The sequence below is a fragment of the Nuphar pumila genome, chromosome 3 (genome assembly GCF_984573655.1).
Source record: "Nuphar pumila chromosome 3, dmNupPumi1.hap1.1, whole genome shotgun sequence".
NCBI lineage: Eukaryota > Viridiplantae > Streptophyta > Magnoliopsida > Nymphaeales > Nymphaeaceae > Nuphar > Nuphar pumila.
The window spans coordinates 115884312-115910946 of NC_143251.1; the positions used below are offsets into that span (position 1 = coordinate 115884312).

The 26635-nt window shown below is 36.3% G+C and overlaps 1 protein-coding gene across 1 annotated transcript in view; it reads left to right on the forward strand.

The window, feature by feature from the left end:
• LOC149843393 (putative NAD kinase 1) overlaps positions 1 to 26635 on the forward strand; it is a 92313-nt gene that overhangs the window by 37820 nt on the left and 27858 nt on the right. Inside the window, exons 8-10 of the mRNA XM_089999760.1 lie at positions 10284 to 10357; positions 11048 to 11126; positions 12085 to 12392. Of these exons, the coding sequence (XP_089855886.1) occupies positions 10284 to 10357; positions 11048 to 11126; positions 12085 to 12392 (461 nt within the window). The remainder of the gene's footprint in view (positions 1 to 10283; positions 10358 to 11047; positions 11127 to 12084; positions 12393 to 26635) is intronic.

Consider the following 26635-nt stretch of genomic DNA (forward strand, 5'->3'; position numbering starts at 1 on the left):
TCTTCTATTTGGGACGAGCTTGTAATGCTCGAACCAAAATGGAGTGGAGAAGCAATAGAGCTTCGCCACAAACAATTAGAAGAAGATAGGTTCTTCAGTTTTTTGAATGGGTTTAGGCCCGAATTTGAACAAATCCGGTCTTCCCTTTTATCCGCTTTCACTTCTCTTTCTCTTGAAGATGTAATTACTAAACTTAGTGGGGAAGAGACTCGCATGGGAATTAGCAAGAACCATCCAAGTATTCTTGCTACTCCTCACATTGAAGAAAATGAAGGTGCTAATACCGTATCAAGACCGGGGAATAATTTAAAGACCTACAAGCCCCCTCACTTCAAGAAGAAAAACTCAAGTGGTCAAGGAGCAAAGAGAGACTATAACATGCTTACATGTCATTTTTGTAAAGAGCCGGGGCATATTAAACCTATTTGCCGAAAATAGAAGAAATTGCTTACAACGGCTATGACATCTCAACCGGAGGAATGACCATCATCGTCAAATGAGTCTTTTTCTCTTCAACAAATTGTAGAAGCCTTACAACATCTTCTCAAGGGAGGGATTTTCGGAGCCGCTATGACTACTTCCTCACCTTCCGGTAAGACATCTTAGCTTCTAGATTCCGGTGCATCTTTTCACATGACCCCGAGTGCTTGTTCTCTTTCCGAGTTTTCTAAAAATTCTTTTTCATCTTTTGTCTCAACGACGGATGGAACACCTCTTGAAATTAAAAGAATAGGTAATTTTGAAAAACAAGATTTCTTTATTCCAAAAACTCGTCTTATACCAAAACTAAGTTTAAATTTGCTTTCGGTCTCTCAACTCTCGGACCATGGTTGTGATATAAATTTTGTAAACAGGATCGCCGGTTCGGGAGATTGATTGGGGAAGACTCTAGGAGAGGAGACCTCTACTATGTTGATTTTCTTCAAATTTGCAAGAATCAATTTTGTAATATTGCTCAAAACAAAGATATTCATGTATGACATAAGTGACTGAGACATCCCAATATTGTTAAAAGCTCTTATTTGCCTTTTATTAAATATCCTTGTAAAGAGGATTTTGTATGTAATGAATGTATTCTTGGGAAAATAAAAAGTATACCTTTTTCACAAAGATCCATGTTTATGACAAAACCCTTTGAAATTGTTTATTCTGATGTATGGGGTCCGGCTCTTGTAATATCAAAATGAGGATTCTCGTACTATGTGATTTTTGTGGACGATTACACTAGATTTTGTTGGATATATTTTCTTAAACATAAACATGAAGTATTTTCAATTTTTAAAACTTTGCATATAATGGTTTTTAATCAATTCAATGGAATTTTAAAAATTCTTAGATCCGACTCCGGTGGCGAATACCTTTCAAACGAGTTCAAGAGTTACCTTGAAAGTTATGGTATCCTCCATAAAAAATCTTGACCTAAAACCCCTCAACAAAATGGGTTAGCTGAACGAAAGCATAGGCATATCATTGAGACAACTAGAACCTTGCTTATTTTGCAAAATATTCCAAAGAAACTCTGGGCTGAGGCAGCTCTTGCATCGGTCTATCTCATAAATAGAATTTTATCAAAAAATTTGAACAAGATTTTCCCATTTGAAAAATTGTATGAGAAAGAACTTGATTATAGCAGGTTGAGGGTTTTTGGATGTAAATGTTTTGTTCTTACTAATAAGAACGACAAACTTTTCTCAAAGGCCATTTCTTGCGCCTTTCTTTGTAACGACCCCAACCCATACCCTTTGAAAATGCGGAATATTTTTTTTTCTAAGAGTTGCGGAAACCTTCCCAGAGATCTGGGGTCCTCACAGTTCCACTTTCCATTGAATAACCCAACCACGACAAACGAAGTTGCAATTATCATCCATATCAACCAACTAAAACTCTTTTATTGATGAGTAAGAAATTTCAAAGACAAGGTTTTTTTCAACTGAAAGTAAAGTAACGATTGCAGAAATTAAAAGAACTAAAAGACAAAAGAAAGAGCCATTATGTCCTCTACTGAAGCTAACAAGCCCAAGTATAACTCATCCATCCCCAGATGCATGTCCAACTTCACTGTTCACCAATTCCTGTGAAAAACCAACAAAGTAGGGTGTCAGAACCGAAATTCTGAGCACAGCTACTTCTAAAGAAAACAGGTGAGAGAAAGAACATGGATAAGATTTTATGCAGTGATTTGAGTGAGTACAGATATAAAATTTGCAATATTTAAATATCCATAACTACCAATAATTGCATATACTCACCAGTCAAGAATAATAAACAGTGTCATATATCAATAACTAGATAATCAAACCTTTCAGCATGATTTCACAAAGTAAATCATATGCTACCACCAAATGATGTCATGATATCAAGAATGATTTAAACATGCATGATCTAATACATAACAGAAAAATGCATGATTATGTGCAATGCATGATTTCTTCTGTTATCTTTCATTTAAGTTCCATCTTTCCATATGCATGCCCTATTAAATGCACACATCCTTAAGTTCCTCTTTTTAATTACAGTTGCCCGCGGATACACCAAACGGGTACAAACCCCGAGGTCAAGTAGGTTCCCAGGGTAGCTTAACACACAATTTGTATTTTATTACTGGGTTCCCACTTAGCCCTCGACCGATATCAGGAAACAACACCATCCATCAGAACATTAGACCTCCACATCTAATGTCGGGGACACAAGGGACACCCCACGCCCACAAGTGCCACTCCCTTAGTACCATAAACTCACAGTTGTGACCAACACACCACTCCCGGGTAAAGTGGTGGACTCTCTCTAAAACCGTGGCCAGGAGAAGAACCTCAATATCGGGTTCATGGGCAACAACGCACACGGAGTTTTTGTATCCTCACAGTCTCCCCAAGACCGGATATCTAAGATTCTCATACTCCAGATGAGATATCCCAGAATGTATATTACACTGTTCTTATTTATTATATTTTTAATTAAGTCCATTTCTTTAAGTTTGCAACACATATGCAAAAGTAAAGTGAAAAACCCGCATCCTCCCTTGCGGGGACTCATTCGGGACTCCAGCCCGTTTAAACCACTAGAACAGTATAGTAAAGTGTCAAACCATCTTATGTAGTTTTAGTGATACAGTTAAATACATATGTGAAAGCAAACCAAACCCACGGCTCTCCAGGCCGATGATGGTCCAATTAGGCCATCGATGCATCACATCACAAAACCAAAATAGTGTTTCAATTATAACACTAAGCCGAAATGTCAAAAGCATATATATTCATGCAAATATGAACCCAAACATATGCATGTTATAATTCATTCATATGCATTTTCAACATGTGTGTGTTACCTACATCACATATGGGCATTGACCAAATCCATGGTTTCTTTAAGTGTATGAGTGTACATGTACCATTTCAAGAAGAATTATCAATAACTAGATCATGCCCACATTCTTATCATCTATACACTCGTACCAAAGCAATAAATCAAATATTTCTCATGTTACAATTTCTACGACACAAACACCGATGCCCTGGTACCTTTAAACCAGTCGGGCAAAAGCATCGAATTTACATTGACTTATGCATTAACTTTATTAACTCAGGGTACAAAAGGTGAACCCCTGGTTCCAGACATAGCAATTCAAGTGCCCACCGCAATCGACCTATAGGGTCGGTTATTGGTTCACTTCTAGGAAACATACATTTTCAAGTCAATCATATAAAGGACCTTGTAAAGTTTCATAGATAATAACTTATAGCACGCTATGCCCTCCCTGAATTCATGAATTCCCTATACAGTCCATTTGCTATTATTTTTATAGGGCTATCATCAACCACTAAACTTCCCAAGGGTATAGTTCATCTTTTCTATCATTTTTTTTTTCGGTTTGGGGAAATACCCAAGAGCTGAACATGGGGTTTTACTCAGGTCCCTGTAATGACAAAAATCTGTAATAAGGCGTACTCAGTAATAGATAACTCTTACATGTTCAAGTGTAAATAAGATGCAAGATTGCGGACTCATCACTATATATACATACATTTTCTTAAATACGCAACATATAGCACATGAAAGCACCCAGACTGGTCAACATAATTGCATCAATCATCTTCAAATGCGCCCGCCAATACACGCATAAGTAAGCAAATCAATACAGCGAATATGACAGGAACTTCTAAAATGTGCATGGAATTACTTTTCACATATCCAGCAACAGGTATAGGAAATACGGAACAAAAACCACATGTGCGAGACTAAACACACATAGGCAAAGGCATTTATACATGCAGACATGAAGGCCAAAACATGATAATAGTAGCAGTATATGCTACTGATCCTCGCAAGGGGCTGAGAAACAGAAAGTTAATGCGACCTGTAGTTATAAGTGGAAATCAAGAGCTCAAGCCCGAGTTCTACAGGGTGACGAAGGTTGGCTCATAAAAGTAAATTAAGGGTCAGTCCTAGCAGGAATTAACAAAACGGAAACGAAGACGGATAGTACAACCGAGGATCAAGACCCCAACCCAAGCTCGATAATTTCCCACCATAGTCCATTCTGCCTCATTTCAACGAGTTACACATACACCAGTCAGGACTCGTTTAAGGGGGTTTAACATATATTCCCAAATAGGAACCCTCTGAACGAGTGACTTGTTGATTATTACACTCGTTGAACCTAGATTAACAGGTTTCAGAACATAAATTTCAACACACAGACTGATGCAGGCTGCATTAGAATGTATATACACATATCATTATACACTTAACACCATGAACAAAAAGGAAATGACATACAAAATAAAACACCGGGGTAAAATGAATGAAATCACTATCCGGTCCCAACTCAGAATGAGGTTTGGGTAAACACATAGGGTAAAAACGACATTCTTTCCTCAAATAGGGTTTACGGCATCCATTAAAACCTTTCCCATGATTTGGGGATTTGCAGCACCCTTAAATCCCTATTCATTGTACTCGCACCCCATGCTTAACCCACATAATACCAAAAAGAAAAACAGGAAAACCTACGCATGGAATCGAACCCATGTTCGATCCCTAACCCGAAATCCAAGAAGCACCGTACCTCTTTCTCGGCGACTTTTCCGGCGATCGGAGGCTGTCGTGGCTGTAAGAGAAGGGTCAGCTGGGGGTTTGCTCCTTGCTGCTGCCGTGACAGGAGTCTCGCCGGAGGTCGGTGATGGCTGCTAGTTGCCGCAGCCCGCCGGCGACCTCTTCTTCCTCCGGTGCGCGCACGCAGACAGGGAGAGCGAGAGAGACGAGGGAGAGAGATGAGGCTGAGTGAAGAGGGCGAGACCCCCTCTCCACTCCCCTCCTTTATCGGCCCCAGGCCTCCCCCTTCTTTGCCGAGATGGGCGCGGGGTCGTTACGCTCTGCGTAACCCCCCTGCGCCCCCCCCCCCTTTCTGTTTCTGCTAGGTTTTATCGGGCAACCCTTATCGGGTTGCCCTTTTCATTTAACAGGGCAGAACATATGGGGTGGGGCTCGGGTCCGAACCCGAGACCCGCAACCCGGCCCCAAGTCAAAATGGATCCACAAGTTGGATCCGAATGGATCCAACTGTGGATCCTCGGATTAAATTAAATTTTTAAAAATTAAAAATTTTATTTATCTATTATTATCATTAAATCGAGGTTTAAAAAAATTAAATCCTAATTACCCCCTTTATGGGTCCTAGATCCGTAATGTGGATCTAGGCCCAAATTGCATAATTTGGAAAATTTTAAAAATCAAAATTTTCGGGTTTTACATTCTTGGTTATTTCGAAACCCAAAAGGGTTTTCGATGTTATGATGTTAAAAATGTCAAACTGTATGTTTCCAGAAATGCAAGCTTCTTGGAGAATCTTAGTAGTTTCGAAAACCTTGAATCTAATGACAAAAACATAGATCATTCTTTTTTATTTGATCTGTTAACTGAAAGTGATGATACTAGTGATGATGAGACAAATCAGAATGACTCCAGTGATAATGAAACCAGGGAAATCAGTCCTGTGTCTTCCCTATTTCCTCAATGTGTTGATGAAGAACCTCCTAGGGACCCCATCACCTATACCCATAGAGATAGAAACACCTTTAGAAGTGTCCTTGAAAGATATGATGATGATAGTAGGACTACTCCTCAAGGTGAGGAGAACCTTCGTAGGACCGAAAGACATAGAAAAACTCCTTGTAGGTTCATCTCATATGAATCATTCTCACCTAAACATAGAGCATGTCTAAGCGCCATTCATTTATATATAGAACCTAGAAACTTCGAGGAAGCACGAAAATGTCCTGAATAGATAGCTGCCATGAATAATGAACTCGAAGCTCTGAAAAGAGCCAAGACATGGGAATTTCAATTCCTTCCTAGAGGTAAGAAAACAATAGGATATAGATGGGTATTTAAGGTTAAGACTAAGAGTGATGGATCCTTCGAAAGATATAAGGCTCGACTGGTTGCAAAGGGGTATAGTCAAGAATATGGAATTGATTATGAGGAGACCTTTGCTCCAGTAGCTCGTATGGTTACTGTTTGTTGTCTCATCATTGTTGCATCCATTAACAATTGGAACAACTATCAAATGGATGTTAAGAATGCCTTGCTGAATGGTGATTTGAATGAGGAAGTTTATATGGATGCCCCACCTAGAATGGAGTCTCCCAAAGAGAAAGTGTTTCATCTTACGTAAGTACTCTATGGCTTAAAGCAAGCCCCTAAGGCTTGGTATGACAGGTTTAACTCAATAATGTTGGAAAATGGATTTTCTTCTTGTTTTACTGACATTGCTTTGTTTGTTAGAAAATCCAATGCATGGATTGTGATTTTGCTGTTGTATATGGATGATATACTCATCATTGGAAGTGATTCTAATGGGGTTAAGAGTATAAAATCAATTTTAAAAGATAAATTTGAAATGTCTGATTTGAGTTTTCTAACTTATTTTTTGGGAATTGAAGTAGCATACTCTCATAGAGGGTATTTCTTATCTCAAACTATGTTTGCTTCTGAGATCATTGACAGGTTAGGTATTACAGATGAAAAGGTTTGTGAAACTCTTGTTGTAGTAGGAGCTAAAATGAAGATTGATGATGGTGTTCCTCTTTCGGATCCTACTCCCTACATACAACTTGTTGGATCATTGATGTATCTGAGTATTATCAGACCAGATATCTCTCATGCAGTTCATACTGCAAGCTAGTTTCAGCACGCACCAACTTCAGTCTACATGAGTGCCATCTTGCGAGTCGTAAGATACATAAAGGGTACTCTAAATAAGAGAGTTTTTCTTTCCTCTTCTTCAGATTTAAACTTAATTGCTTATACTGACTCTGATTGGGGAGGTGACCCAAATAGCCGTCACTCCACCACTAGTTTTTGTGTGTTCTTAGGAGACTCACTGATTTCGTGGAGATGTAAGAAGTAACAAAAAGTTTCCCTATCTTCAACTGAAACTGAATATCGTGTCATGACAACTACTACCATGAAAATTGTATGGATTCATCAGTTGCTAGAAGACATGGGGATCACAATAGAAGAGCCCACCAAGCTGTGTAGTGACAACAAAAGTGCAATTTATATTGCGAAAAATCACACTTTTCATGAGCGGACTAAACACATCGCGATAGACTGTCACTATGTTCGTGAAGCGTATCTCAAAAGAATCATTGACCTTCCATATGTTATGTCAGAATATCAGTTGGCAGATTTCTTAACTAAAACTTTGTGTGGTCCGCGCTTCAATTTCCGCCTTAGCAAACTCTCGGTCATCCTGCCCTAAGTTTGAGGGGGGGGGGTGTTAAATTATGTATTCAACCATGTAATCTATTATATATATAAGGTAATACATATACATATATTAATATATATGTATATGTATCTACTTATTATATATATAAAATATATATATATATATATATCCTAATAGTAGTTGTAGGGGTAGTTTAGTCTTTTTATGCATATTCAATTTCTTGAATATGATTGTAATTTATTTTTACAATTTCCTTTTTCTTTTTCTTAAATCTTTTTTTTTATTTTTTTATTTTCATGTCAGTGAATTGAGGGGAAAAGTTTAGTCCTTGTGGGGAAAAGTTTAGTCCTTGTTTTGTGTTTATGTTTCATGATGAGATTGTCTCCAGAAAGTGATTATTGTCCATGACGTTAAGATATCTCATCTGGGCATTTTAAAAAATATACAATTTCTTGTGTGCAAAATCATTCTATTGATGTTTTCATATGCTATTTTGTCATAAGATTCACCTATGAAACATTAATATTTAGTACTCATTTAAATGTTTTTCACATAATGCCTTCAGGATGTCATTCATGTTACATGGCACTATATCAATATAAGTGCCTAAGAATTTCTATTTGTGAATTTCTGGTTACTTTTGGAATCTTAGAGCTTCAAAAGATTCAAATTCACCATGTTCTGGATTTTAGGTGCCTCAACTTGAGAATGGATTTTTATTTTTATCCAATGATGTTTAGTGATAACTGATAAGGGGATTATTCATAAAAAAATACTGTTGTCTAAAAGGAAGAAAATGATTTCATTCTAGATCATTTGCTAAGTTTTCCAGATGTTGTACTTTGTCTGTTATATGCCCCATAATGTCTTTTTACAACCAAGTCTGTAGATTATGTAGTTGATACTGCCTATCATTTAAAGCAGGTTTTTATCTCTCTTAATAAGCCATCTGAGCACCAAAATTCATAAAAGTGTTGCCACATTGTGCTTAATTGAACATGATTTGCATGGAAGGATAAAACTAGTCAAAGAGGAATTCACCTGTCACTCTTACAGAAATTAATGGTGGATCCTTAAGGGTTGTACGGAACTTTTGGAGTAGTTGAGGCCAGTTTGGTGTTGAGGTTGTTGATTTGATGAGAACATCACATGTAAGGTTGGTAGGTTGGTATAAGGTGGACGGACTCACGGAGTGGTGAAACGCTGTCGAGTTTTCTGCTGTTGGATGCCTTTTTTGGTTAAAAGGGAATTTTCATAGTTAGTGGCAAAACTCCACTGCTGATTATGCAGTGTTATGGAAAGCTAAAAAGTGAAAAGTTGCCTCACATGTCAGATAGGTTTCTAGTGTATCAGGCTAGGTCAGTGGTGGAGGAAACTCATGCAAAGGTTGAGGATACTTTGCACATGTCCTACATAGACGTGATGCAATATATGCAAGAGGGTTTGATTGGACACAGTGGCCTAGGAGAAGTGCATTGTAAGAAAAGACTGAAATGAGGCAACCAGAGGTTGTTGGTACCACTTTGAATGGCTTAGTGTGTAGGCATCGATTAGAAAATGGAGGGAGTGGACACAAAGCAATAACCCTGTGAAGATGAAATAAGGCATTATGACACAAGTCAATGTACCTTCAATCCTTCATCCTCCTGAAAATGTCTGTATTACTCATTGTTCTTGTGAGCTACATGTTTCCACTCCTATGGACTGCTGTTGTGAAGGTCATTTTGAGCAACCTTTAGGCAAAAGAGGACTTCTAGTATCCAATTTACCTAACATTATGGTGCCTTGCATGTTTTCATCCACAAGAATAAGATCATTGTGGATGTCATGTTGTCCAAAGAGCTGAAATTCGTCCTTGTTTTTTTCAGGGTATGTGAAACGATGATGTAATGTAAATTGGGATGCTTAGAAAATACAGTAGTGCATTGAGTATTATTAGATTTTTCATGAGTTGATTTAGCAGGATGTCATTCTGTGCTTGTGCATCTCTCCTGTCTTCTAATGATATATTGCTTCACAAATATCAGATTCACTAGAATAAAGGCATTATTGAATATTTATGACCAAAAAATTTTCCATTTCTTAATTCATGGGTTGATGATTGATTTCTCATTGACCTAAGGGCATTTCAATTGTTATAATGTTTACTGTTTTGTTTGTTTGCAACATCAGAATACTCTTTTGTATGTGGCATTAAATGTCAGAGGCTTTTATTACCTTTTTGTATATCCAATGTATGTGCATTGTGCAGTATATGAAGCTTTCTGTCTTATTTTTTCCATTACTAGAGAATTAGCTATTATAACAAAAATTGACATAAATATCCTTATACCAGGACTGCTTTACCTCTCTCATTGGCACATAGAGTGTCTTATCTTTCTATCTGTAGTCCATTATCCCATTTTGTACGGCAGAATTCCTTGGAATATTTGTAATGGACCAGTATATGTCTTAGGTTCAATGATTTGGTTTCTTGTCAGTATTTTTTTTCCTTTTGAAGGCCAAGGTGTGTTTTAGAACGGATACTAACAAGAAGTCGCTCTTTTTATAGATGGTGAACTTTCAAATTTACGTACAAAAGTTGACCTTGTTATCACTCTTGGAGGAGATGGAACTGTCCTCTGGGTATGAAGTTTCCTCAGTACAGTCATACTTCCGTAGAAAGTTTTATTAACAAATATGTGCACAATTTTTTGTATCATGTTGAATTGTTTTTTAGCTTGCATTGTGAGTATCCAGTGTAACTTTTTTTTCCTAGACTGTTTAGTTATTGATTGATTGGAAAATTCAGGTGCAATGCTAATTTTTTCTTAGATTGTGCTTATCCATGAGAATTGAATGAAATATTTGAAATCCATGAAAATTTGTTTTTTTATCAATTAATTCATGGAAGTGCATCAACCATTTCTCAGATTTGGCTCTATTTTTGCATTTTTGCTTTATCTTGATATGGATTTCATGTTACTATGCCCTTTTTCAAACTTTTGGATTTTGAAATCTTTTAAATTGCAAGAAAATATGATAGGCATTAATTTGTCGGAAAGTACTCATTATTGATCTTATCTTCATGTCTTTTGGTAAAATAATTGTATCTTAGAGTAAATGATGGCATTCTCAAAATGTTGCTAAAATCCCAATTCCTTTTGGGTTGTCCTCTAGCTTGTTTTTTTTTTGTTAACATATAACAAAATGTCAGGTTGCATTGTATTGTATGACTTTAGCATTGATATTTACTATATAATGTGAATCATACTTAAAACATCAGATAAATTTGTTGCTAGATATCAAATTTGTAATTTGTGTTTTTATGTGCAGGCAGCCTCATTGTTCAAGGGTCCAGTTCCTCCACTGGTGTCATTTTCATTAGGCTCTCTTGGTTTTATGACACCATTTCGTATCCTTTTTGAGATTATAAATTATCTTTTGATTATACTTTAAATAGCTCATTAGAATATTGTTATGGGAAGCTAATTTTAGCGATATTTCTTGGTGTTCCTTGTTTTGTTGCATATTTCTTGTAGCTTTGACTTCATCCATTTAAATGTTCATAAGAGCACAGATTCTCTTTAATTTTATATCAATGGGAAGAGCTGTAGAAATGTCCTATGCTTCTATTTATGCAGGTCGTGTCTTTTACTATGATCAAACATTAGGCCTGTGCAGGGTATCAAGTATCTGTGGAAGTGCCTTTGGTACATCATACTTAACAAATGAATTATATAGTAAATGAAATATTATATAATGAATGGCTATTTCTAATAGTAGGTCTCCCTCAAACTGCATTTTGTACCATGTATACTGTCCGTTTCAAAAAGTGGGTAGTCTAGATAAAGAAGTTTGTATGCAAGCCTTGTGAATGTTGTTGAAAGTGCTGTGGTGATTTCAGTTGAATGGCTAAGGATCATATTTGATATGTTTCTTGTAGCAACGGTTGAAATGCAAGAGATGAATAAATAAATGCCAACTAGTTTTTTCTTTGATGATCATATTTGATGTTTTAATGGGATCTACCATTAAAATGTGCACACAGTCATGAGTTTCATGTGATACAGATTTATAGTGCATTAGAGTCTGATTTGGTTTTCTGTAGAACATATATACTTAAGCCAATGGAGCTTACTTCTCTTGTAATGAAGGGGAGAAAACAGATCTTGCTCCGAGATTAACAAATTTTTTTGTATTTAACTCCTGTAAATAGGTTAGAGTCATCCTTATGCATAGGCTGGTAACTTCTACTTGACCATGTGACATTTTAAAAGTTCATTTTCATCTCGTTTGTGGTTTGGTACGCTGTATTTTGACTTTTAATTCCTAACAAGTTCTTGAGTAAAAGGTTCTTTGACATTATGTAGAAATTGAACACTACCAGGACTCGCTTGATGCAATTTTGAAAGGTCCCATAAGCATTACATTGCGCCATCGACTGCAATGTTGTGTAATAAGAGCGTCTGCGAAAGATGATCAAGAATCTGAAGGACCCATTTTAGTTCTAAATGAGGTTACGATTGATCGTGGCATATCATCCTACCTAACAAACCTTGAGTGCTACTGTGACAGCTCTTTCGTCACTTGCGTGCAAGGGGACGGATTGATCTTATCAACAACATCAGGAAGCACAGCATACTCCTTGTCTGCTGGAGGTTCAATGGTCCATCCGCAGGCATCTTCTATAACCCTTGATATGCTTCTGAATTTTTTGTTATTTAATCAGTTGATCAGCTTTATTGAATATCTAGTGTTAATGACATCTTATGTTTGGTGAGATCCTTTACTTTCTTAAAATCAGTGATATATTAACTTGTCAGTTAAAAAGATATATTAGTTGATGTTGATAACTCACAAGATCAATCAATAGTTTAAGTTGTGATGAATCTAATGTAAACACTTAGATACAGCACATGTACCTTTTCTTGATTGTCTGAATGGGTTGGATGTTGCATTTTGTGTGTGTTATTATTCATGGCATCATTTCAAGATGCACTTGTCTGTGCAGGAAAAGAAAAAGCTGTGGTTTTTTTGCTCCAATCAGGGTCGGCTGGCCTCTTTGATATTTGAGGCCACCGCCTAGGGCCTCAAATGAAAAAAAATATAACCCTTATATTTCCACATGCTGAGGGCCTCCAATGAAACATGGCACATGGAAAAATATGGGCCTCCAATGAAATATGCCTAGGGCCTCAACTTCTCTTGAGCCGCCCCTGGCTCCAATTAGTTCCAATTTGTTCTCAGCCTCGAGCTGTTAATTGTAGATGGTTTGGACTCTATACTGTGACTTCTTTTGACGATTTGAATAGAGTTATCAGTCATTCCTTTTTATTTGGTTTAAGTTGTTAAGAATAGATCATTTTGTGTGTATCCTGCATGTTTGTTAGTGTGTTTTCTATGTATTCTATAATAAAAATTTGTATTTTTTGTATTACTGAGGGTATTATTGTCATTCAAGTTAAAACAGGTCATTGTGTATTATGTGTACATAATCAAGGACAATTTTGTCATAAAAAGTATATATATATATATATATATATATATATTCATTAATAGAAGTCCCAGCCCTAATCTCCTTTAGTTGGTTGGTTCTCCCAAAGAACTTGTCTTTTTTCTTTCCATCTTATTCCATTTTTGCTTCTTGCCTATGTTGAGCACAGATTCCAAGTCATGGGTCTTTGTCATGGACCAACCTTAACATAAGTGTCTTAGTAGGTATAGGATGGTGAATGTGAACTCCAGAGGCAAGATAAGTCGTGCAAGTGTGCAACCGTTTTTTGGCTAGCTGAACCATGTTCGGTGCATAATGTCCTGTTGTCATGCCAGGATGTTTATATAACCCAGGTCTGGTAGTTGACTGGCATTTTGATGATTAGATCATACCTATGTCGCTCTCTCTTTCTTAATTTTGTATTATTATTGGTCTTTTTAGCTCTCTCTCTCTCTCTCCACATACATGTTTTGATGAGGTGAGTGTTCATTCATAATTCGTGGACATCATAAACAAGTAAAATTGGTTCTGAAATTTAGAGATTTTGTTTAGTTTCATAAGCATTTCTTATGATCAAAACTGAACTTCAAATATTATTTTATCCATCTCAAACTGAAGTTCAAGGCCATTTAGTTACCTGTCATCCTTTATGATCTAGTAAAATGTCTCATTGATATCTTCAAGTGGTGCATTATTCTGGTTGAAATCCCTGAAAGAGAGAAGATATTATGGTTGACATATGCATGCAACTTAAAAGAAAAAGGTAGTGAATGGTATTTATCTCCCTTAGGTGGGTAAATAACACTTTAGGTCCGCTGCATAATAGAGTAATGAACAATTGAAAAAAATAGTTAGCCCCCATACAACTGGAAACAAATTGGAAAGATATAATGCCTTTGCAGAGTTATCTCAACTACTCATTCCGTTGATATTTTCTTGTATTTAAAGAAGGTATCAGGAGTTCTTTCGAGGAGGAACAATACAATAACTACATTCTGTAACAGTATCTAATATCTATTGTTAGATTTGGCCAGTTGAGCAAGATAACACTGATGAACACAAAAGAATTAACATTGATATGCCTAAGTTTTTGTTTTTTGGTTAATTTATCATGCTTGAAGAAGAGATTACTGAGAGGTTAAGTATTTACAGGTGAAAAATATATACTTTTTGCTGTATCATATTCTGTAATGACATATGCACAAGAGTTCTAAAGTATATATGAGGCCACTGAGGGCACAAACACAAGCCACTAAGGGCAAGAGAGCATGAACTCACAATATTAAAAAATAATATTTTTATTAATCTCACAATGTGTACAAATATGCATATTAAATCAAGGGACTTGGTCCCATATAAGAAGGGATAGAAGGACTTGTTAAAATGTATCTAATATATATATATATAGATATATATATACTGTATATTACATCAATACCCGATAGGGGTATTTTTGTAATTTCACATAGTTGTTTTAGAAAACAACTATTTTTCTTTTTTGAATAAATGTAATTTTATTTTTTATGTTTTAAATTCTTTTTTTTTTTTATTTGAGGACCTAAAGGGGCTCCAACCTTAGAGTCGTTGGAGCCCCCAACGGTCACAAATGTGACCGTTGGGGGCTCCCAACGACTCTATGGGAGCCCCCTTTTGGCTCTCCTTTTGAGGCCCTTTGGCCACCCCTTTGCTCCTCTCCTTTTTGTATAAATAGGGGTGAACCCCTTGTATATTCTTCATTCTTGAGAGCTTTCTCTCTCAATAAGAGGCTTTTTATATTGTTGCCTTCTTAAAGGCTTGTGCTTGTATTGTCCCTTTGTGGACTTGTGATATTGTCTCTTTTATTCATTGTTGTAAGTGCTTGTATGCACTCTTTATATTTCCGCAATATCTCATTACATGGTATCAGAGCCACTCGATTCTTGAAGGAAAGGTGTGGTTCGTGTATCTCATATTTAGTGGATATCTTCTCACTTCTTGGCAACATCATGGAGACAAAGATTGACCTATCTTTCAAGCTCAATGGAAGGAATTATATGATGTGGGCATCGGCAATGGAAAATAATCTCAAAGGACAGAAGCTTTGGGGTTTTGTCATGGGTACCGTTCCGGAACCTAAGCTTATGCTCACGAAGGAAGAAGAAGGTCAAGAAAAGGCTCTTGAAGGAGATGCTCGCCTCAAGGCCATTGAAAGTCATCAAAAAAAAAGTGGAAGATTGGGAAAGCAATCACGCAAAAATCCTTGCGTGGTTTATGAACAATGTTGAGCTTAAGGTATGTGCTAATATAGCTAAATTTCATAGAGCCAATGAGGCTTGGTCCTTTATGAAGGGTATGTATACCCAAAAGGATCTTGCAAGAGCATACTTCTTGCAAGAAAAGATTAGAACCACTAAGCAAGGTGATTCTAACATTCAAGACTATTATAGTGCTCTAAACCCACTATGGGATGAATTGGCTCTCTTGGAGCCAAAATGGGTTTCTATGGAAGATATTGATTTAAGGCAAAAATAAATGGAACAAGAGCGATTGTTTCAATTTCTTTTTGGGCTACGTCCCGAATTTGAGCAAGTGAGATCTTCACTCCTCCATAGATCTATTTTTCCTCCTATTGAGGATGCTATTGCCAAAATCACTCAAGAGGAGACAAGGCTTGGCATGAGTAAGCATGTTGATGAAGTCCTTGCCGTATCAAAACCGGGTAACAATGTTAGAACCTATAAGCCTCCTCATTTTGGAAAACAAGGAAACTATAATGGAGGAAGAAAAATGATTGTTTGTCATTATTGCAATGAGCCGGGTCACATTAGACCCGCTTGTCCAAAGCTTATTGGAACCTTCAAGCCTAAAGTGGTCTCTCTTGAAGAAACCACCACCAAAGAAGATGAAGGCAAGAACAATGACATCAAAGAAACTCTTGGACAAATATCTATGGCTCTCCAACAAATGCTAAAAGTTTCTTCCTCCACATCGGGTGCGGCTATTGCTTCAACATCATCACCCGGTACGTATTCTTGGATCCTTGACTCCAGAGCTTCTTTTCATATGACCCCTCATGAAAATGCACTTATTGATGTTTGCACCAATTCAAAGGACTCTTGTGTCTCTACGGTCGATGAAACTTTTTTAAAAATTTCAAGTATTGGCTCTTTTAAAGATTCACAAAATTTAAACCTATTTTCGGTTTCTCAAATTGTCGACCATGGATGTGAAATATCTTTCTCATCTAATGGTTGCTTTGTGCATGATCTCTGGTCCGGGAAGCGGATTGGGCAAGGCCATAGAAAGGGAGACCTCTATTATATGGACCATCTTGATCTCCCTACAAACTATTTTTGTTCTTATGTCGAAGAAAGAAACATGGAAACTTGGCATAAAAGACTTGGTCATCCAAGTTATTCCAAAATGTATCTCTTTCCTTTTGGAAACAAATTTTGTAAGGAAAAAAAAATTAATTGCAAAGATTGCATTTTTGGAAAAATGAAGTCTATTCCATTTTTAACTAGAACTTTTCTTTCATCAAGGCCTTTTGAATTGGTGCATTCGGATGTTTGGGGGCCTTCTCCAGTTATGTCTAAAGGGGGTTATTCATATTATGTTACGTTTATTGATGACTTTACTCAGTATGTTTGGATTTATTTCCTTAGCCATAAGTCGGAAGTATTTACTTTCTTTAAAGATTTTCATAAAAAAGTTTAAAATCAATTTCAAAGTAACATATCTATTTTAAGATCCGATTCCGGTGGCGAATACTTATCTCACGAATTCCAAAGCTATTTAACCCAAAATGGCATTTGCCATCAAAAGTCATGTCCTAGGACTCCCCAATAAAATGGCCTAGCGGAAAGGAAACATAGGCACATTATAGAAACCGCTAGAACATTACTTGTTTCTAGGAATATTCCAAAGAAGTTTTGGGCCGAAGCCGTTCTAACCTCAACCTATCTAATCAATAGAATGCCCTCTTCTAAGTTAAAAAATGCTTCTCCCTATGAAAAACTCTTTAAATTTTCACCCGATTTCAACCGTCTTCGTATTTTTGGTTGCAAATGTTTTGTCTTATTACATAAGAGGGATAAGTTATCTCCAAAAGCAATTGAATGTGTTTTTCTAGGATATGGTGAAAATCAAAAAGGGTATAGATGTTATGATTTTAAGAATGATAAACTATATGTTTCAAAAGATGTAACATTTCTAGACGAAGAAAACGGTTTTGATAAAATAGAAGAAACAAATGAAATTGATTATATATTCTTATATGATCTTATTGATGACATACAAGAAGATTTTCTTGAAAACATAGACGATACTCGTGAGGTATCCCCTCTTGACATAACACCCTCAAATGATAGTGATTCAAATATAAATGTTCATGATAGTGATACCAATATAAATGTTTACTCAAGAAGAAATCAAGAAAATCCTATTAGTGCCCTCAAAAAATACTCTCAAATTTCTGAATTCACTGAGGAACCACAAGTTAGGCATTCTTCTAGAATATCAATACCCCCAAATAGGTTTGTATCCTATGATTCATTAACTCCAAACTATCGGGCATGTTTAATAACCCTACTTTCTTACTTTGAACCGGCCCACTATAATCAAGCTAAATCTATACCTCATTGGGTTGAAGCAATGCAAGTTGAACTAAATGCTTTAAAAAAGGCCAATACTTGGGAAATAGTTAATCTACTCTCACACAAAATGTAAAGAAGCGGCTTTGAATATATTGGGTTCAATAATGAACCAATACACATGCACATGAAGTGCGAATATACCCACTAAAGGGAAAACACAAGCACATAATGTGCTAACACATAAACCCACAAAGGGGCAAAAATGCCTATAATGCATAAGTTAATATCATTGAAGAAAATAATGGTGTAACACCCATTACATGGAGCAAAAGCTCCTTATTGGAGTGAAGAATACAAAGGGGAAAACCCCTATTTATAAGCACAAAAGGGACCACCTTGGGGGCTCCCAAAGGAGACGTTGGAGAGCCTCCAACAGTCACATTTGTGACCGTTGGGGGCTCCCAACGTCTCTATTGGGAGCCCCCCAATATGGTACGAATACGAAAAACAAAAATAAAAAAACTGAAAATAAAAGAAATATTACAATGCATATTCCAATTGGAATATGCGTAAAATGACAAATTACAAGAATACCCTTAAGGGTATTTTAGGAAGAGAAAATATATATATTTATATATATATATATATATATAAATAGAGATACGTATACATATATATGTATACGTATCTTTATATATATATATATATATGTACATTTAAGGATTATATTTCAACATACATATGTGTACGAGTACACATATTTTAACACCCCCTCTCAATCTTTGCGGGGAAACAAAAAGATTGAAAAAAAGGGCAAGACTCCAAGAGGCTTTGGTAAGGATGCTATTGAAACTTGAAAATGCCTTCCTCCAATTGCCTTCTAATGGTGAACACATTTCCCGATCCATCCAGGGTACTTCTTTTTATCTTATCTCCAAGATCCTGTGGAATAACAAGAAAGAACAAGTAAAAAATATCTTTGCACTTTACTCAAATGGAACATTCCTAACAAGGTGCAAAATTATAACTTATGCATAGAAATTTGAAGCACAGGATAGGATAATTACTTTAGCATGAAAAGAAAATTTAAAAAACCAAGGTTTCAAAATCATATATCATGTTAAATAGTGGGCGGAAACAAATTGCAAAAATGCATAACGCATTCATAAGGTCCAACATTGGACAAACACAACCCCATAATGGGAAATAACACAATGGTCCACTAAGGGACACCACAAGAAGCCTACGAAGAGGCATAAGTTATATAAACTTCATTGAATGAGGGCCTAAAAGGCCAAAATGAGCATATGCATATACTATCATGAAATGAATAATGAACATGATCCAAACATATAGAAAGACAAGGGTTATTGATTTTAGCAATTCCTTTGAAAGCGATTTCAAGAGGGAAATGCTTCAAGAGCATAAAAAGAGTGTATGAAGCACAAGATTTCAAAAAGATTTTAAATCCATTTAAGAGGCAAAATAATGAGTGTTATTTGAGTAGAGAACCTCACACTTTTAGGAAAATCTCACTCAAATGACAAAAAAACTCATTTTTCATATCAAAAAGTGGCAAAAAAACCATAAGCACTTAATATATAGATTAAATGTCAAAATATTGATTTGATTTTAAAATATGCATATCAAAGATATGATTCACTTGTAAAAAGAAAGCAAAAAATGAATGTAATTTCATAACTTTCAACTATAGTTCATCCACTACAAGCAACTACCTTATTAGTCTTCCAAACCCCATAAATCAAGTGTATAAGCTACTAGATCAAGAATATAAATATAATGCCATTAAAGGCCAAATGACACACACAAAGGTGTGCAAAAGAACCTTTTGTCTACATGTAATAATACTTGAAATGAGTGCATCAACGATAAGAACCAGAGAATACACGCCAACATGGACCAAAAGCATCTCTTGTCTACGTAAAAATACACTCAAGACCAAGTATGTTCAGCTACTAGAACAAGAGTATCAAGTCAACCATGGGCTAAAAACACAATACATCTCTTGTCTACATAAAATGACACTTGAATTGAGTGAAAGAAGCCAACCATGGGCATACATTTCAGCGACTAGAACAAGGACACAAATGCCAACATGAACTAAAATCACACGCCATGGTGTGAATCAACATGTCTTGTCTACATATAATAACACTCAAGACAAGTGTGTTCAGCTACTAGTGTAACGCCCCGAAATTTAACCCAAATTTTTAGGGATTTTTTTTTTCAAGCGGAAACAACTAATAATTCTCGGGTTAAGCATTTCAGAACGATACAGGAAGGTAAAAGCAAACCACACCATTTATTTCCACTTCAATAATAATAAAATCCAACATTAGAGTTTTCACATTTAGTCTCAAAACAAAAATCTCAATATGAAAGTAAGCAGAACCGCCAGGGAACAAATGGATCAAGTCTCGGTCAGCGCCTCATCCCGCATCGCTCATAGAACTACTCTTCTCCTGAAAATAATAGAAATTATAGGAATTAGACTACCACGTCTAAGTAGGAAAACTGTAATTATTCTTGCAAGTGTTAAAATGTAAAATTGTACATATATGTATATATAATAATATTATATTATTATTATATATATATAAATATATTTTTAATTTCTTTCTTTTCTGTATTTTTTTTCCTTTATTTTTATTTTTTGTCTTTATGTCATCTAGTTCAGTTTGAACTAGAATGACTGTTGCTAGTCAAGTCCTGTCCAGACTTGACTAGCAATAGAGCTGTTGGACTGTGCCCAACAGCTCTATTGAGTCCTCTTTCAGCTGTGTATATAAAGGGGTGCAGCCCCTCTTGTATTTCACTCCAATGCTTCTTAAGCAATTGGTTTTTCATATCAATAAAGAATACATTTTTATTTTTATTTTGTTTCCAGTTATACCCTTTTTAAGGGTTATGCTTTAGTGTCATTCTTGACACTTGCTCTTGTTAATCAAAGCTCGTGTTTCGAAGATCCCCATTTCATTTCATGGTATCAGAGCCGCGGAAGTACTAAATCTTGAGGAAAAGCTGCCTCGGTTTCCGTGCCCGTTTGCAAAAGTGTTCGCCACTTGAAGAGAAGTGTTTTATCACTTCATTGGAGAAGATTTCACATCTTGTTGTATTGTTTTTTTTTTTTCTTTCTTTCTCATTTTCCTTCTTGTTTCTCTTCTATCCCTATTCTTTCTCTCCTTGTAATCGATGGATGACAATGATAAAGTCACCATCATGCCTATGAAACTAAGCGATACGAACTATGTAACATGGGCTTCAATCATGAAGCACCATATATGGGGAAAAGGCTTATGGGGGATTGTGGATGGTTCCGATTCGGAACCTAAGCTATCTCTTACTAAAAAGGAGGGAGATAAAGACGTCCCTCTATCGGAAGAAGAGAAAATCAAGGCTATTGCCTCATACGAGAAGAAATGGAAAGAATGGAGAATATCTCATGCGAAGATAATGTCATGGCTTATCAATAGCGTTGACATTAAAAAATGCTCAAGTCTTGCCAAATTTGATCATGCCGATAAGGCATGGGAATACCTTAAGAATATGTATTCCCTTAAAGATATTGCACACGTGTGCAACCTCCAAGAAAAAGTTCGAATGATGACACAAGGAGACAAAACTATTCGTGAATATTACAATGGGTTGTCCGAACTTTGGGAAGAACTTTCCCTTTTAGAACCAAAGTGGCATTGTGCCGAAGACATCGAGCTTCGTCAGAAACAACTCGATGTTGAACATTTTTACCAGTTTATCACTGGATTAAGGCCGGAATTTGAAACCACTAAATCGGCCCTACTTCACCAGGGAAAAATTCCTTCTATTGTTGAAACTATTGAAGAGTTAACAATGGAAGAAAATCGTCTCCGGAAAGGTTCTTTAAAAATTGAAGATGATTCCGTTTTAGCCGTGTCTAGACCAGGGAATCATGTTCAATCATATAGGCCTCCTCACTTTAACCGACAAAATGGTGACTATGATAAGAAGAAAGTTATTTGTCATCACTGTCATGAACCGGGACACTACAGGCCACAATGTCCCAAACTTAAGGAGCTGAGAGAAAAAAGAGCTGCAATTGCTGGATCGGAGCCTAAAGATCAGGATGCACCAGTTTCCCTGGCCCAACTAATGGAGATCCTTCAGCCTCTCATCAAAGGTGCCTCTTCCTCATCTGAAGCTTCAACCGGCGCAGCAGCCTCATCTTTTTCTGATTTAGGTAAAATTTCTTGGCTTCTTGACTCTGGTGCATCTTTTCATATGACCCCAAATAATCAAAGTCTATCCAAATGTGTTAAAAATAAAACAAGTGTGTCAAAGGTCTTTACTGCTGATGGGACTTCTCTTGAAATAGAAGGAATAGGAGATTTTGAAAAAATTTATAAAACAAAAATTTTTTTTATTCCAGAAATTAGACATGTTCCCAAATTAAATTTAAATCTTTTATCTGTATCTCAAATTTCTGATTATGGGTGTAATATTTCTTTTTCTTCTCATGGTTGTTGGGTACAGGATCGCCAGTCAGGCAAGCTGATTGGGAAAGGCCATAGAGAAGGAGGACTCTATTACATGGATTTTTTGGAAATGCCGAAGAAAGCTTTTTGTTATAATATTCAAAAAATAGAGTTGGAACTGTGGCATAAGAGACTTGGTCACCCACATATAGCCAAAATCCAACATTTTCCAAATCTAGGGAAATTTTGTAACTCTGAATCATTTGATTGTAAAGATTGTATTCTCGGCAAAATGAAAAGATTACCATTTCAGAACAGAACCTTTTTCTCTTCAAGACCACTTGAATTAATACACTCGGATGTTTGGGGTCCTGCACCAGTAATTTCTAAAGGAGGATTTGTTTACTATGTTATTTTTGTCGATGATTTTTCCCGACATACGTGGATGTACTTTCTCAAACATAAGTCTGAAGTATTTTCATACTTTCAAACTTTTCATAATATGGTTAAAAACAAATTTCAAAATGATATTACTATTTTTCGCACAGATTCAGGGGGAGAGTTTTTATCCACAGATTTTCAAAATTATCTTAAATTGCATGGCATCACACATCAAAGATCTTGTCCTTATACACCTCAACAAAATGGACTGGCAGAACGAAAACATCGCCATATTATAGAAACCACTAGAACTTTATTAATAGCAAATCAAGTCCCTAAAGACTTTTGGGCAGAAGCTGCCTTAACTGCCACCTATCTCATTAATAGGATGCCATCTTCTTCGTTACAAAATATCACTCCCATTGAAAAACTTATGAACATTTCTCCAGACTACTCTAGATTAAGAATATTTGGGTGCAAATGTTTCATATTTACTGACAAAAATGATAAACTTTCCCCTCGTGCGATTCCCTGTGCCTTTTTAGGATATGCTGAAAACCAGAAAGGTTATAGATGTTTTGACTTCAAAAATAATAAACTATATGTGTCTAGAAATGTTTCCTTTCTTGAAAAGGAGAGCTTCTTTGATTTTAGAAAATTAAAAGACGTCACTGAGTACTCCTTTTTGCTAGATCTAACATCAACATCTGATGAATATGACCTTGATTGTAACTTTGATGATGATCCAAGAATTATTGATCTTAATGTTGAAAATGAAGAAGTTCATAGAGATACTAGTATTCAATATTCCAGGCGACAAGAGTTTAATACTCCATGTGCACTTGAGAAATATTCTAACATTCCAACTAGACAATCATCCCGAATCTCGAGGCCTCCAGAAAAGTTTGTATCATACGAGTCTTTCTCACCCACATATAGGGCAGTTATTGCATTAATTCACTCATATGAAGAACCATCCACATATTTTCAAGCAAAAAATGATATCAAATGGATAGAAGCCATGAAAGTTGAATTAGATGCACTTGAAAAGGCTTCTACATGGAATATTCAAGATCTTCCTCCAGGGAAGAAAACTATAGGATGTCGATGGGTTTATAAAATTAAAACCAAGAGTGATGGTACTCTTGAAAGATATAAAGCCCGTTTAGTAGCCAAAGGTTATGCCCAAGAATATGGGATTGATTATGAAGAAACCTTTGCTCCGGTGGCTCGTATGACTACTGTCCGAACCTTAATTGCCTTAGCTTCTATCAAAAAATGGTTTATTTTTCAAATGGATGTCAAAAATGCTTTTTTAAATGGAAAGCTAGTTGAAGAAGTATATATGGAACCCCCTCCTGGTCTAAGTATTCCTAAGGGTAAAGTCCTTCGCTTAGAAAAAGCTCTTTATGGACTTAAACAAGCACCAAAAGCTTGGTATGATAGGTTTAGTCGTGTTATGATTGATATTGGTTTTCAATTCTGTTTAACTGACACTGCTTTGTTTATTAAGAATTCTGATGCAGGGATCATTGTGCTTCTTCTCTATGTGGATGATATGATCATCACCGGAAGCGATAAATAGGGAGTTGAAACAATCAAAACACTTCTTAAATCTCATTTTGAAATGACTGATTTGGGCTTGTTGAGATATTTTTTAGGCATTGAAGTTGCTTATTCTCCTAGAGGATATTTATTATCTCAGACTAAATTTGCTTTTGATATTGTTTTCAGGTCTGGTATTACTGATGATAAGAAAGTTGACACTCCAGAAGTTGTTAATGTTAAAATGAAGATTGATGATGGAGAACTTCTTGCAGACCTTACTCCTTACAGACAGCTTGTCGGGGCACTTTCCTATCTATCCATTACCAGACCAGATATAGCACATGCTGTTCATACAGCAAGTCAATTTCAACATGCTCCTACTTCTGTTCATATGGGAGCAGTCATGCGTATTATCAGATACATCAAGTCCTCTCTTTCACGAGGACTTTTCTTATCTTCCTCCTCTTCTCTTGATTTAATTGCATATACTGATGCTGATTGGGGAGGTGATCCCAATAACAGACACTCAACCACTGGCTTTTGTGTCTTTTTAGGAGAATCATTAATCTCGTGGAGGTGTAAAAAGCAGCAGAAGGTATCTCTCTCATCCACCGAAGCTGAATACAGAGCCATGGCAACCACGACCATGGAAGTAGTTTGGCTCCGACGACTGCTTGCTGACATGGGAGTTGAAGCAACAAAGGCTTCACAAATGTGTTGTGACAACAAAAGTGCGATCTACATTGCCAGTAACAGAACATTCCACGAACGCACCAAACACATCGAAATGGATTGTCACTACGTCAGAGAGGAATATCTACACGGGATAATTGATCTGCCATATGTCACTTCAGAATATCAGTTAGCAGACCTCTTTACAAAGCCTCTCGCTGCTCCCCGATTTCACTTTCTCTTAGACAAACTTTCGCTCATTGTACCGTAAGTTTGAGGGGGAGTGTTAAAATGTAAAACTGTACATATATGTATATATAATAATATTATATTATTATATATATATATAAATACATTTTTAATTTCTTTCTTTTCTGTATTTTTTTTCCTTTATTTTTATTTTTTGTCTTTATGTCATCTAGTTCAGTTTGAACTAGAATGACTGTTGCTAGTCAAGTCCTGTCCAGACTTGACTAGCAATAGAGCTGTTGGACTGTGCCCAACAGCTCTATTGAGTCCTCTTTCAGCTGTGTATATAAAGGGGTGCAGCCCCTCTTGTATTTCACTCCAATGCTTCTTAAGCAATTGGTTTTTCATATCAATAAAGAATACATTTTTATTTTTATTTTGTTTCCAGTAATACCCTTTTTAAGGGTTATGCTTTAGTGTCATTCTTGACACTTGCTCTTGTTAATCAAAGCTCGTGTTTCGAAGATCCCCATTTCATTTCAGCAAGTAGATCATGTGTCAAGTGTGATGTGGGTGTTGTGTTGGAATTTCAGTCTAAACATAAACACATAGGGAATTCGATGCAATAGCAATAATAGACATATATCTGAATAGAAAGGTAGATTATGTAACAGTTTATACTTAAGCACAAAAAGCATTTTACTCAACTACAACAATTAAACAAGGTATTAAGCAATTAAAGCAGAACTTACACTAACATGAATAACATCTATATAGCATCCATAATATGAATTCAATTAACTAATATATGCACAGTTTAGGATGTTGTTTTATCATAAGCAACGAATATACAGTATGATGAAAAAGTAAACAGTTGTCTCTTTAATGACTCCAACACAGTGATACCTAACTGTTCTAATTAATGTTTATCTTTTCTTATCCCGCGGGTACACACGGGCCAAGGCAACCATCACAGAAGAGAATGTCCGGGGGTATATTATTCAGGGTTGTTTTATTAACCCGAACATTCTAACTGTGACTGAAAATCCCAAGGGAGCGGCCAGTGACCGAGAGAAACTCCCAAAGGCCAAAACCAAACCAGGATGCATCCCTAATTTCTGCAGAAGAACATAGAACTACCGCCTAGGACCCATTTGGTAGTCCGGGTCCCTCGACTCTGAGGACTGGGACCAACGAGTCGCTTTACGCTCGAAACCAAACACATGTCCCCAGAGTTTTGTACCACTTACCCTCTCCAAGGTAAGCCCGAATCTGAGTGGGTTAATCTTTTCTTTTAATTATTTTCCCGAAGTAGGGGGCATTTCCCCAACTTCCTTCTACTATCATAGCAGTAAAATTCCCAACCTTAGTCATTGTACCAAGGTGTATAGAACAGTCCCAATGCTTTATCATATGGATTGCATAACCCACCCAAAGTGCTCCGGTGCCTTTAAACCAGTCAAGCACAAAAGTTATTATTTAATTTATTTGCCAATATACTTGAACCAGATCACGTACCTACATTAGGTACTTAACCAGTATCGCCCATTGGGCAAGGTGTTCCAAACGACACTAGTTATAGTTCATCCAA